The following is a 13,415-nucleotide window of genomic DNA, read 5'->3' as shown; positions in this document are numbered from 1 at the left end:
AAATGGAACAAATGTAAATGATTACAGGATATTAAAGGTGACTCCTTCAGGAAAACCAATGAATATTTACACTGCCATATGTTACATTTTTAATGATGACTGTTGCAGCAAAAACAACAAACAAAAAAGGTAAGAACATTTTAATTTTGATGCCATTAATGCTCAAATTACACCACCTTCCAAATATTGTGTAGGTCTTTCTCGTGCCTCCAACACAGTTGTGGCTCATCAGAGAATGGACATGGGCCTTCTGAGGGTACCTTGTGGTGACTTGTAACAAAATTGGGTCCTGTGGGTTGATTGGAAGGGCCTCTGTGGATCATCCCACGGATAATCGATCAGTTTGGGATCTAGTGAATTTGGAGGCCTGGTCAACACCTTGCCTCCTAAAGTGTTTCTGTGTCATTCTGCATCCTGCTGTGGATGGCTGCTGTCATCAGGACAAGAGTGCCATAGTTATGGGGTGGGGGTTCCTGGTCTCGTCTAAATGGGTGCTACATGTCTAAGTAACACCCATTTGAATGCGTGGTCCAAACATTTCCCAGCAGAACACTGCATTTTCACAAGATGGCCAATGTTATTCATTCACATGGTGGTCATAATGTTATGGCTGACTGGTGTATGTACCTGTGTTGGTCAGTTTGAACCTGAGACACCGTATTGTGAGTGACGCAGCTACGGTTTCAAATCTTGGCACAACATTAATCACCACACATCACTTTAGAGTAGTCTTTGAATGAAACCGGCTCCTCGTGATCTCCAGTGGCCTGCTGCAAATGTCGTGAGTGTTACATAGAATGAGTTATTTTTAGGATGAACTTTAAATCAGATTTCTTTCTTCCACGTGCATGGAAAAATGGCAAACAAGTCATTTTTAGGCAAGATGAATTCGGAAGGAATCAAACTATGAGACACAAGCATTTCGGAACCCACTCCATTCTAGAACCACACTGTTATGTCACATGAGGGTTCCACTTGTCTCCTGGCTGCACAGATTCTGACAAGACACAACAGAACTGGTGCTACTGTGAAACTTACTCAAGACAGTGAACATTTTACAAAACCATGTAAGGCTTTTCAAACATGATGATGCTATTTGGTTGTGAATTGTTTTAACATTACAGTTTGAGAAACTTGATATAGTTCTTGTGAGTTAGGTTTACAGCTGGGCTATTTTATGACTAATACTCTATTTTCATACACAGACAAATCAAATCCTGTGTGGACATTTGGTCTGAAAATGGTGAGTTACCTTCTTTGTCTCTGTTTCTTTCAATGTTTAAGAATAACCAACAATAATAAAATCTAACGTTTTTTTTTTTTTAGGTGAACAACCATCACTCACTTCACAGCAAAATGCATTGTAGTGCATCTCCACAGGGTCACGATGACCAGTGAGTCTAACATTAAACCCCAAATAAGATCATTTCTTTGATGCGAAACATGATGCGAAAATCAAGAATAATGCCTTTTTTTTCTGCATCTCCAGCTCCCAATTGGAAGCCACAATGCCAGATGAACACAGCTACTTCTACTACAACATTGTGTTCTTTTTTGCTGAGGAGGTGCCGCTGCCAGAACGCGACTCGGTGGCTTGTGAAGTTTCGCCGCCGCCTCCGAGTCCTCCTCCAGTTGAGCGCTTACTCCGATTGGGAGATACTCCAGAGGACAAGCACCTGGATTTGCAATCGGCAAGGTTTTCTTCTCTGGACGATGAAGTGGCCTTCTACATGTCCAAACCGCTGCATGTAACGGCTCGTGAAGTTCCGCTACCTCCGAGTCCTCTACGTCCTGATGATGAGGTAGATGTGGAGCAACGTGATGAGAAGGATTTACAAAACATAGGGTTTCCTTCTCTGGATGACGATGACTCTGATCTAATGAGGGTCAAGCTGCTGCGTTGTGTGGTTGCCCTACCTCCAAGCCCTTCATCTTAAGAGGGTATCCTTCCTCTGAGCCTGCTGGCCGACATACCACTGCCTCCAAGTCCTCCGTCTCCTGATGATGAGATAGATAGGGAGCACCGCGATGAGAGGAAATACCCAGATTTACAAAACATAGGGTTTCTTTCTCTGGATGACTCTGCTCCGGTGCTTCCACCTTGCATAGTGGCACTGCCTCCAAGTCCTCGATTTTTTGAGGGTATCCTTCCTCTGAGCCTTCTGGCTGATATACCACTGCCTCCAAGTCCTCCGCCTCCTGACGACGAGATACATACGGAGCACCACGATGAGAAGAAATACCCAGATTTACAAAACATAGGGTTTCCTTCTCTGGAGGACAACAACTCTGATCCCACGAGGGTCAAGCTGCCGCCTTGTGCGGTTCCACTTCCTCCGAGCCTTCCACCTGCCACCGCTCTGCCTCCCATGAGAGAAAGGAAACAACAGAGAGGCCTGAAAAACGTCAGGTTATCTTTGGATCTGGATCACGACCCCGCTGATCCAGCCTGGAGGTTCCACCGCTTCCAAGTCCTCCACCTGCATTAGCTCCACACCTTGCAGAGAGAAGATACCTCGATTTATCTACTGTTGCTTTTCCTTTGCTCACCTGATGATAAATAAAGCTTTTGAAAAGAAAAAAATAAATGATAGTTTGTCTTTTTGTGTGTACGTGCTGGTTTAACTGCAAATGGTGAGAAAAAAAAAATAAAATACAATAAAATTAAATGGGTCCAATAACTTCATACCATCATCCAACTGCTCGAGACTGGCCTGGTAGCATGTGCTATATGAATTATGTTTTACATCTGTGGTTTCTTTCCGTGACATTAAACACCTCATGGGTCAGGATGACTCTTAGCTGAGGTTCACACGGGAAAAGAGCAGATTTCACTCCCTCAAACTTCAACCTGCAGCGGAATTTCTTACACTCATAGTTCTCTGGCGCAATGAGAATATTCAGTTTATCAGGTCTTGAACTAGAAGCTGTGACCTGAGCAGCATTTACTTCATGTGCACAGGCTGCCACTATGCGGTCAGTGGCTCGTGGCTCGCAATTTTACAGGCATCTCAAAATGTGGTGCAAGGGCACCCCCTGCCGGCTAAACTCATGAATTGGCCATCGAGGAGCGGAAAATTTCTGGATCGGAGTCGGGATATTCCTAAAGAAACGTCTGCCATCTACTGGGAAATGACAAACTTACAGGTATTTCCTTTTTCTGACGAGTTGCTTTTAAGGTGGACCTGCGTGATCTGTCCCCTCGAGGACTCAACAGGATGTGTTTGTGAATAAGAAGTAGGAAAACGGTGCCAAAAAGCTCTCTGGGATCCACCCAAGATTTCACTTTATCAAATAACGAACTGAAATCAATACGTGCACACATTATTTTATGAAATTATTATTAAATAAAAGAATGTTTTATTATTATATTAAAAGAAAGAAAGAAAGAAAATAAATCGAGTTTCTTATTTAATTTGAAGGGAGTTAATGTGAGTACAGTTCATGACAGGATCAATCTCTACTTTTACCAGTTAGTTTAATGAAACAGCACCACGGAGACACAGGAGAAACGGCCCGCGCGGGCGGGGTAAGAAGCCGGGGGACAGGGGCTCCGCTTGCCTTGGCTGGAGCGCAAACACAGCCCGGCTGAGAAGCCGCTCCACCTTAAGACCTCGGCGGCCCCTCTCTGCTCCCTCTCCCCGGGGAGCGGAGCTGCGGAACCCGGCCACGGCGCGCCACAGCCGGCTTGGCACAGAGGAGGTGAGTACGACTCCCGGAGCTGTGGCCAGCACGATACGGTTACCATTACCCGACCTTCCCTTCCCTAGTTGCACCAACACTACAACTCCACATCAGCCACCACTGCCCGACACCCTAATTTATGCTGGAATAAAGAGATGTTTAATAAACGCTCCAGAGCGCAGTCAGAATCACTAGATCAGTGACAAAGTTACAGGTTTGTTTTTTATTTCCCCCACCCACATCAAGTGTGTGTAACTATTCACATTTCAAAATATTCATGGTGCATTCTATATTGAGGGGCTATCATGCAGAACACTGTGTGATTTGTGACTGACAAGTACGGGTTGAAGAAGAAAATGTTTCTCGACCCAAAGCTCTCCACAATGATTGATTATTATGGCAACGCTCCAGGTCGCTGGTGCGTTTTCTTTGCGCACGGGATTTGGCCCCTCTCAGATCAAAGGGCCCTCAGGAAAGGGGTGGTCCTGGGGCAGATAGATAAATAGGAGGCACCGGCTCTGTTCTGACTGCAAGGCAAGAGCAGAGAACAGACAAGACGGGCCAGCAGAGCAAAAAAAAAAAAAAAAAGAAACCTGCCCCCGAACTCAAAGACTGAGCTGAGATATTTGAGTTTTGAAGACAAAGACATAGAAAAATCGACCTGCTGGAATTTACTGCTGAGACCCAGCTTTTATTTCCATTTTATGAAAGGACTCCTTTTTTTCTTTTGCAACAAGTCAGAGCTGCACATAAGTTTGAATGAGTTTTGCACTGGATTTGATTCCTTCTTAGGTTTATGTGCGTAATTTTGGGACAGTTTTGTGGAAGACTTTTTAGTTCATAGTGGAAATTTTTGTAAAGGATTTACTTGCTCCATTGTAGAGACTTTATTTTCAGTTTTTTTTCCACTTATCGGATTTCACATTTATATGATGTGGGTTTTACGCGTTTCCATCGGTTTGTTTGCCGCACTGTGCGTCAGCGCAGCGCAAAGCGCCTGGGAGGAGAGCACTGTTGTGCCGGTCAGATTAGACCCGACGGCCCGGTCTGAGAGCGAAGCCGAACCATGGCGGACTCTCTCCGCAGAGGAGAAAGAGAAGGAGGCGGAGATGAGGGTCTACCGGTTGGACGTATTTGGCCAGCAGCTGGTTTTGCAACTGGAGCCCGACCAGACCTTCTTGGCGCCGGGTTTTGTCTTTCACATTGTGGGGAGTCCGGAGTTCGAGGCGACGGAGGAGCCCAAGAGCGCAGCCGAGCCGGGTTGCTTCTTCTCCGGCACAGTGAATGGAGAGGAGCACTCTGCCGCTGCGCTCAATCTGTGCCACGGACTCAGGGGCGGATTCTACTTTAAGGGCGAAGAGTATTTTATTCAGCCCCTCAACTCGAGCGACTTTCGGGGCACCGAGGAGGATGTCCACACGATCCGCAAGAGAGGCCGAGCGGGTTTGGCTGAGGAGGGCAGCTCCAAGTGCGGGGTCAACGAGGACGAGGAGAGGGTGCCAAAGAATCTGGAAAAAGAAGCCAGTCACGGGGCCCCTAACTCAGACCAGACAGGTAAGACTGGGCACATTTTACGCATCCTTTTATTTTTTATTTTTTTCACAACAGCGGCATTAAACTATCAGATAAATAGTGCAAATGGATATATTTTCCATTTTTTATTTTAAACAGTAATCACCTTACCTGGAGCTTTATAAAAACAAATAAAAAATAAAAAAATCACTGACTATAGTTAATATGCAGAGCAGACTGCTGTCAGCTGGAACTGTTCATGTGCCAGCATGCGCAGTGGACTCAGCTACCTTTTGACAGCGCTGTCAGCTCACTACCAAGTAGGAAGTGAGGGGAGGGAAGGAGAGAGGGGCAAACTTCATTAAGAGGAAGGAGGAGGAGGAGTGAAAGAGGAAAGGGAGGGGAGCGCGGGGGAGGTTAGGCCAGATCCCGGCCGGCAGCGCTGAGGCGTGTAAACCCGTCTCCTGGTACAACTCGCGCCGGCATCGACATTTTCTCCAGAAAGGATTTTCTCATTCCCACAGTTTTCCACCAGAGAAGGTCATTTTAGGAATGTGGACTCTGAGGGAGGAGGAGGCGTCGGTGGTGTGACGCTGAGTCACGGCAGCCAGGCTGCTCCAGGCACACGAAGAGCTCTCTTTGGAGCCTCTATTCCTCTGGAAAAAAAAAAAGAAAAGAAAAGAAAAAGAGCTTTAGTAGCTACTGTTCAGACACAGCTGCTCCCACGAGCAAACTGTTCCAGATAACATGAAACAAATGTAATAAAAATGCTTGCCCCTAAAGTTTACGCTCCAGCAAATATCAAGCCATGAAACCTGAGCTGTGAACCCAGTTAGGTCTAACCTCTTTTTGTTTCCTCCCTCAGCCCACCACAGGACCAGGCGTTTTGTTTCCACCCCTCGCTACCTGGAGATCATGCTGGTGGCCGACCAGTCCATGGCCGAATTCCACAGCACGGGACTCAAACCTTACCTTCTGACCATCATGGCGGTGGCGTCCCGCCTCTACCGCCACCCCAGCATCCACAACTCCATTAGCCTGGCGGTGGTGAAGCTGCTGGTGGTGTACGAGGAGGAGAAAGGCCCCCAGGTGTCATCCAACGCTGCCATGACCCTCCGCAACTTCTGCCAGTGGCAGCGGCAGCACAACCCCGCGAGTGACCGCCACCCAGAGCACTACGACACAGCTGTGCTCTTCACCAGGACGGTAAGTTTGAGTAGTGAAGCAGAAGCATAGGAAGAGAGGAGGAGAAGGAACATTCAGGAGTATTCACACTTTCCTTTTTGCTCTCTGTCTGCCTCATTAGGACCTTTGTGGAGCCCAGTCTTGTGACACTTTGGGGATGGCAGATGTTGGAACCGTGTGCGACCCTGACAGGAGCTGCTCAATAATTGAAGATGACGGTCTGCAGGCAGCATTTACAGTGGCACACGAACTCGGTGAGTAGAAAAAGACGAGTTTTTATGTGTAAACAATGTCATCACTCATACTGGAGATGCTTAAAGAAGTGTTTCATATCTCCAGGTCACGTTTTCAACATGCCTCATGATGATGCCCAGCTGTGCTCTGGTGTCAACGGTCCCCACTGGGGCTCCCACATGATGGCCTCCACCCTGTCCAACCTGGACCAGCAGCAGCCATGGTCTCCTTGCTCGGCGCTCATGGTCACCACATTCCTGGACAACGGCCATGGTCAGTGCCTCCTGGATAAACCGGTCAAGCCTCAGCCACTTCCACTGCCTCTACCCGGAACCGTGTATGACGCTGACTACCAGTGCCGCCTGACATTTGGGGAAGATTCCCTCCACTGCCCGGACCTGAGCACCACGTGTGCAACTCTGTGGTGCACCGTGACTACATCCAACGGTTTGCTCGTGTGCCAGACCAAGAACTTCCCGTGGGCTGATGGGACTTCATGTGGGCATGACAGCTACTGCCTGGCTGGACAGTGTCTCACCAAGAGCCAGGCCGCCAAGCACCAGGTAGGAACCAGACTCAATGTAAACAGCACCAAAACAGCCTCATACCTACGTGCACAGTTTAACTCACAATCCAGTTCAGCTTAAAACAATAATGTTGAACCTTTTTCTGTTTTCAGACTCCTGTTAATGGCGGCTGGGGTCCGTGGGGTCCCTGGGGTGATTGCTCTCGTACCTGCGGCGGAGGAGTGCAGTACTCCTTCCGCTCCTGTGACAACCCTTTGCCCAAGAATGGAGGCAAATACTGTGAGGGCAAGAGGATCCAGTACCGCTCCTGTAACACAGAAACCTGCCCTGATACCAACGGTAAGGGATTTTGGTCATCACATGGAAATAATTTGAGAAATGTCTTGTGAAAAGTTGTTTGCAGAGCAATAAGTCTTTCAGCTGGCATATCGTAGTCATGTTTTGATGATACTCGCACCCTAGTGTGAAAGTTTTCACCCAGCACAGAACGTACTCGCAGTAAATCTGACCTCTCCGTCTCTTTCTCAGGCCTGTCGTTCCGCGAGGAGCAGTGTCTGGCCCACAACGACATGTCAGCCCAAGTGTCGCTGGGTTCAGGCGAGGGCGTCGAGTGGGTGCCCAAGTATGCCGGAGTTTCGCCCAAAGACCGCTGCAAGCTGATGTGCCGGGCCAAAGGGACTGGATACTTCTTTGTCCTCAAATCTAAGGTGAGAGCTGCTAAATGCCACACCATAATAACAACAGTGTGTTTGTTATTGCCATGTTTTGGAATGATACAATGACAGTCCCCAAGCATTCCCCTTTTGACTCCTACATGACAATCTCGCAACCCTAACCCTAAGACAAAGACAAAACATTAAATTTGCCTTGTGTGTTTCTCTGCTGACCCCAGGTGGCCGACGGTACCCCCTGCAGCCCAGATTCCACTTCAGTTTGTGTTCAAGGCCAGTGTGTCAAGGCCGGATGCGACCGCGTCATCGGCTCCAGCCGGCGCTTTGATAAGTGCGGCGTGTGTGGCGGAGATGGCTCCACCTGCAAGAAAGTGTCAGGCTCTCTGGATCGTGCCAGGTAAACACCTTACGAGCTTCCGTTTTTGCCGTTTTCATATGAATCTACGTCGTCTTATAGCTGAGGCTGACCTCCATTTGTGTCTGTTCTAGGCCTGGCTACCAGGATGTTGTAATTATCCCTGCCGGCGCCACCCACCTGGATGTCAAGCAACGCGCCCCTGGCAACGATAACAGCTACCTGGCAGTGCGTCGCCAAGATGGAACCTACCTGCTGAATGGTGATTACAAACTGATGACCATGGAGACGGACATCGCCCTGCGTGGGGCACTGTTGCGTTACAGCGGTTCTTCCGCCGTTCTGGAGCGCCTCCGAAGCTTCGCCCCGCTCCCCGAACCCCTCACCATTCAGGTGCTGTCTGTAGGGGCATCCCCAAGACCACGGGTTAAGTACAGCTACTTTGCTCCAAGGCCCCACAACGCTGCTTCAGCCTCCAACATCAACGCAGGCCGGCGCCAGTCTATCAACGCCATCCGAGAGGTGGGCGGAGCCGAGTGGACCCTGAGGGAGTGGAGCCCATGTTCGCATACCTGTGGGGGAGGGGTGCAAAAGAGAGAGGTCATGTGTCTGGATGCCCAGGGACGTCCCTCCAGAGACTGCCCAGAGGAACTGCGCCCCTTGGTCTCCCGGTCATGCGCCTCCCAGTCGTGCCCCTCCTGGCTCCTCGGCGAGTGGTCAGCGTGCTCCAAGACCTGCGACCGAGGCTTCCGCAAGCGCCAACTGCGCTGCATCGGCCACGACGGGCGCACGCTAACCCACGAAAGCTGCGACCCCAAAGACCGGCCACGGCCCCTGCTGGAACTGTGCAATCGGGGCCCCTGCTAAGGACTGCATCTACAACCTGACCTCCTGTCGTCCCAGCGTTCAGAAAGACACATCACATAATAGCTGCCTCACTCGTACCATGGACAGTCTGAAGAGGCCGATGAATGTTTACATCCAGAGTGTTATGTGTTTTCATGGGTTCCAATGAGTCCACAGTGACTGTGGCTATTACTGCCCATTCCCTCCATCCACGTTGCAGCAACAAGGACTGATCACAGCTGTGTGTCCTCGCGGCACAGAAGTGGCACACTTTGCGTCCCGTTAAGGGGAAGAACGTGCAGACATTCCTGATTTCCCTAGAAAAAAAAAAGAAAAAAAAAAGAGAGAGCATGCTGCTTACCATGCCAATGTCGTGCTCGTATGTGTGTGTGTGTGTGTGTGAGAGAGATTTGTGTGTCAAATTTTAAATGCATTTAATGTTTGTCCAAGCTGGGCTGGACAGACAAGTAGGGGTTCGGGTGGGGGAGGTTATTAACAGAGTATATAAAGAAACAAATGAAAGAGAATAGCTCATAATCTACTTGCTCACCCCATCAGGTATGGAAAATAAGATAGCTCATAGTTATAGTAATGTTATGTTCAGACTTCAGTCCACGTTTATTTATCACAAACCTGAAGCACTTCATCTTTGTTTTTGCCAGCGGCACATTGTAACACCCAGTTTCTCTAAATGCCTCAGTACACCTTGTCTCTTAGCCATATCTTGCCCTCGTCTACACAGCCTTCAATGAGGGAACTCTTCAAAGACCAAAGAGGAGTGTGTGTCTGAGTGTGTGTGTGAACATGTGTGTGTGCGCGTATATTTGTGTGTGTGTGTGGAGACCTAAAGAGGGACTTGTCTCCTGCTACTACTTCATAAGTAAGTCTCTCCCGCCTTCTGCGAAGGCACCTTGTTCTTTTTTCCACGTTTATTTTTTTTTCCCTTTTGTACAGAATATCCAAACTTTATTTATTTTTGTACAGCCTGTTAAATATATTCATGTGGCTTTTTTTAATATTATTTTTTATTTGTTATTGAGATCACAGAAGGAAGTAGATTATATAGAGTATTTATACAATGTTTTTTTATATATATATATATGTATATGCATATACATATATGTATATATATAGATATATATATATATATATGGTCCTAGGTTCATGAATAAAGTATCACATTGACTTGTGCAATGAATGTGTCCAGAGTGTTTTGTTGGAAAAAAAACTCAAAAATCTAAATAGGAAATTGCGTGATGACTTGAAACTAAAACGAGTTAGAGTGGATTCAACTCTTAACTCTTTTATATATAGAAAAAAAAAAAATATATATATATAGTATTTATATATTTCTATTGATCTAGATCATAGGTCTTCAACAGGGGGTCCGTGACCCCTAGTGGGTGTGTGGAGGTACTGCAGGGGGGTTCACAAAATCTTTGGTTGATTAGACATTTTATATATATATATATATATATAGTTTACATAGTTTATAGTTACAATAGTTTATAGTTACAAATTTAAATTTCTTTAAATACACATTAACATGAATCCAACATATTTTAGCAAAGGGATAAATGGAGGCAGAAGATTTTATCTTTCAGCGAGCAATTTAGGTATGTTTATGTTTACGTGGCAGTTGCATGATTGAAATAGAAAAAATAATAATAATATTTGAACATGTGTGTTAATATTAAATGCAAAATGATGATAACAATAGCACTAAGCTTAATAAGCTTAATAATAAGCTTAATAATAATAAGCTTAAGTTTAATATAGAACACGTATAGTAGGTAGGGGGTCTCTACTCGTTTTGGTGTCCTTGGCCTGAAAAATGTAGCAGACTCATCTAGATAGATAGTAGATAGATATATAATACATAGAATACATATATATATATTAATATAAAAAATAACTCTTATTAACTCTTAAAATGAGCTAATCTGTTTGACAGCACATTGAAAATGCCAATGGGATTTTGTGTAATTCAACATTTGTCCAGTAGGTGTCAGCATTTCAACATTATATTCATTGATTTGGGATTCTCAACAATTGCAGAGGTCTCAAAATATTGCAGAAAAATCTGATTAAACATGAGAGGGCATCATTTAGCAGCCCTTAATTAATTTGAATGCAAGTATAAGCCCCCCAAAAAGCAGGTTAGGGGGTAGAACTCCTTGCTCATGGACACTTTGGCCATGGATTTAGAGTGGATCCAAAACCCGCCTCTAAAGTCTACATAAGAACCAGCTACTATCAGTTCTCATTAATTGTATACACTATGAATCTAATGCTCTACATCTTATTAGCCTCAATGCTAACCGTGCGTATCCCATAATGCATTTAATCCTAATCAATGTGTGACGCATAGAGTGTGGGTTAAGAAAGAAAGGCAGTTTAAAAGAGAGTAGAATAAAGACAAATCTAAAATTATACTACACAGTTCTTTTATTTGTCCACCTCTGAGTCATGGCGATGGTTTAGATTGTTACCATTATTAAGATTATTGTTGCTACGTGACATCAGTCCATTCTGAGCTGAATGCGTTGACGTCACACTGAGGAAACCGGGCTATTGTGCGACCAGCTCTAAAATTGGGATAATTACAGAGAGATGTTGTTATTAGTCGCCCTAATGTAAAGCTACGGCACAGAATAGAGTTGCCTTCACGGTCTGATGAGAGCTTGCGTTTTCCTTGAACTTTCCAGATCTGGGGGTACCGCAGCAACTGTCACCAAAAGCTGGAGAACATGTGTCACTTCCTGTTGGGCCTCGAGGAAGATGATCTCCCGCCCCGTCGGCTCCAACGCAGCACAAAGGAAATCATTATCCTCTAATTACAGATGGTTAAAAAGAAGATTGGCCACCTCTGTAATCTGCGGAACAGCATAACGTGTCCCCACACTCGTATGCCTAAACAACCGATCTGGCGGTAGAGGCCTATAAGTTTTATTTCCTGTCGTTACAACTGATAGAAAATGATGCAGGGAGTCGGCGTCATTAATAACTTTGCCTGGAAGGAAAGTCACTTTTTTTTTACCTGCTTGTTTTTACATGTCTGAGCGTCACTGCGGCTCAAAAGAAACATCTGGAAGGCATTAGGAATCATCCCCGCTCGATGTGGGTGGCATTTCCGAGAGCTAAATTATCGTCATCCTTTGCCACCCTTGGTTGCCCGTAAAAGGTTTGTTTGAATAATGGCAAATTTGACCCAACTTCAAAAGAAGCGTTCGTCTTTCGGCCCTGAACTTCAGCGTGGGCATAGGTGGATAGATATATATATCGTTTACTGTTTACTGATAACATCACCCAAATAAATCAGATCGGTTCGTGCGTTGCTTCTGTTCAGATGTATTGTAGATATTAAACGACCGTAGTTAAGTCACTGCAGGCGAGCGTGGTGTCTGAGCATTCCCAGAACAAAGGGAGATGTATTGTTGAAGTGGTTTTTGTACTTTTGGCTTAAATCTTCCATGGGATCCATTAAACGTTAGATCGGATCTATCATGCGGTCAAAGATACTAAGTCCTAAATGGTGCTCTCAGCTGTGGTGACCTTCCATGACTGAGGCCTTGATTCTTTCTGCCCCGTCTAGCATGTAATGTCCTCTGGGCATGGGCGGAAAATTCTCCGTGGATGTAAAAAATGAGGGCCCGGGATGCCATTAACCACGGCTCATACAAACAACACCGAAAGGTCTCGAAACCCTCCTCTCTTAAGAGGAATAAGCGGATCCACACGCTCCACGTCTTTGAGGGGTTTTGACATCGTAGCGGCCGCTGTGTTAATGGGATGATCTGAGCAGACACACGCCCTGGCCCCATAGCTAAAACCACTCCAGGATACATTAAAAAAAAGAGTTGTGCGGTTGTTTGGTTGCTGAAAATAAAACCCAAGGTATCGTCAGGCAGGTGTGAAGCGGGCACGTTGTGTAGACTCGGGTCACTGAAGCCTCGCTCCTCTCTCGAACACAATAGAGGTCGTGATGTGACGAAAGCACGGGAAGCAGGGCCCGGGGAGAAACCTGCACGTACGTAGAAATCCATGCACGTGCACGTGCATCAAGCAAGTCGTGCAGTTACTTCAAAATAAGATTTCAAAATAAAAGCACAGACAAAGCTAGATAGATAGATAGATAGATAGATAGATAGATAGATAGATAGATAGATAGATAGATAGATAGATAGATAGATAGATAGATAGATTTTTAATTAATGCATGTTTAATTTCTGGAAAATTGGAAGAAAAACGGAAAAACTCTCGTGAAAAGGCCACATGAATATTGCAGAATAAATAAGTAAAGACTGTTTAAATTCAACAGATTATTCCAGAAATAATAAGGCTATTAACTTATCTCTTAATTTGAAAGTGTTAATTAGAAGGCTTTATCCTCGCCGTGGC

At 45.9% G+C, this 13,415-nt stretch overlaps 2 protein-coding genes across 2 annotated transcripts; both read left to right on the top strand.

The window, feature by feature from the left end:
* The first annotated feature begins 582 nt into the window (after window positions 1-582).
* LOC125001109 lies at window positions 583-2,453 on the top strand. Its single transcript, XM_047576959.1, has 4 exons — window positions 583-1,067; window positions 1,206-1,243; window positions 1,327-1,394; window positions 1,490-2,453. The coding sequence occupies exons 1-4, from the start codon at window positions 956-958 to the stop codon at window positions 1,935-1,937; spliced, it is 666 nt and encodes a 221-aa protein (XP_047432915.1). The 5' UTR covers window positions 583-955; the 3' UTR covers window positions 1,938-2,453.
* A 1,748-nt stretch (window positions 2,454-4,201) lies between these two features.
* On the top strand, window positions 4,202-10,208 carry adamts1 (ADAM metallopeptidase with thrombospondin type 1 motif, 1). Its single transcript, XM_047576991.1, has 8 exons — window positions 4,202-5,238; window positions 6,062-6,402; window positions 6,503-6,635; window positions 6,721-7,178; window positions 7,295-7,481; window positions 7,671-7,849; window positions 8,035-8,210; window positions 8,303-10,208. Exons 1-8 carry the CDS (start codon window positions 4,614-4,616, stop codon window positions 9,033-9,035), a joined length of 2,832 nt encoding a protein of 943 aa, XP_047432947.1. The 5' UTR covers window positions 4,202-4,613; the 3' UTR covers window positions 9,036-10,208.
* The last annotated feature ends 3,207 nt before the right edge of the window (window positions 10,209-13,415 follow it).

Source organism: Mugil cephalus, chromosome 23, assembly GCF_022458985.1.
Source record: "Mugil cephalus isolate CIBA_MC_2020 chromosome 23, CIBA_Mcephalus_1.1, whole genome shotgun sequence".
Classification (NCBI taxonomy): Eukaryota; Metazoa; Chordata; class Actinopteri; order Mugiliformes; family Mugilidae; genus Mugil; species Mugil cephalus.
Note: the sequence above shows the minus strand (reverse complement) of the source record. Positions and strands in the feature narration are given on the sequence as shown.

Excerpts from the sequence above, each read along its gene's own strand:
- LOC125001109 (XM_047576959.1), top strand. The coding sequence starts at position 956 with ATGTCACATGAGGGTTCCACTTGTCTCCTGGCTGCACAGATTCTGACA. Across the intron at positions 1,068-1,205 it reads TGAACATTTTACAAAACCAT|ACAAATCAAATCCTGTGTGG; the intron begins GTAAGGCTTTTC and ends TTTCATACACAG. Across the intron at positions 1,395-1,489 it reads CCACAGGGTCACGATGACCA|CTCCCAATTGGAAGCCACAA; the intron begins GTGAGTCTAACA and ends CTGCATCTCCAG.
- adamts1 (XM_047576991.1), top strand. The coding sequence starts at position 4,614 with ATGATGTGGGTTTTACGCGTTTCCATCGGTTTGTTTGCCGCACTGTGC. Across the intron at positions 6,403-6,502 it reads CTGTGCTCTTCACCAGGACG|GACCTTTGTGGAGCCCAGTC; the intron begins GTAAGTTTGAGT and ends CTGCCTCATTAG. Across the intron at positions 6,636-6,720 it reads TACAGTGGCACACGAACTCG|GTCACGTTTTCAACATGCCT; the intron begins GTGAGTAGAAAA and ends TCATATCTCCAG.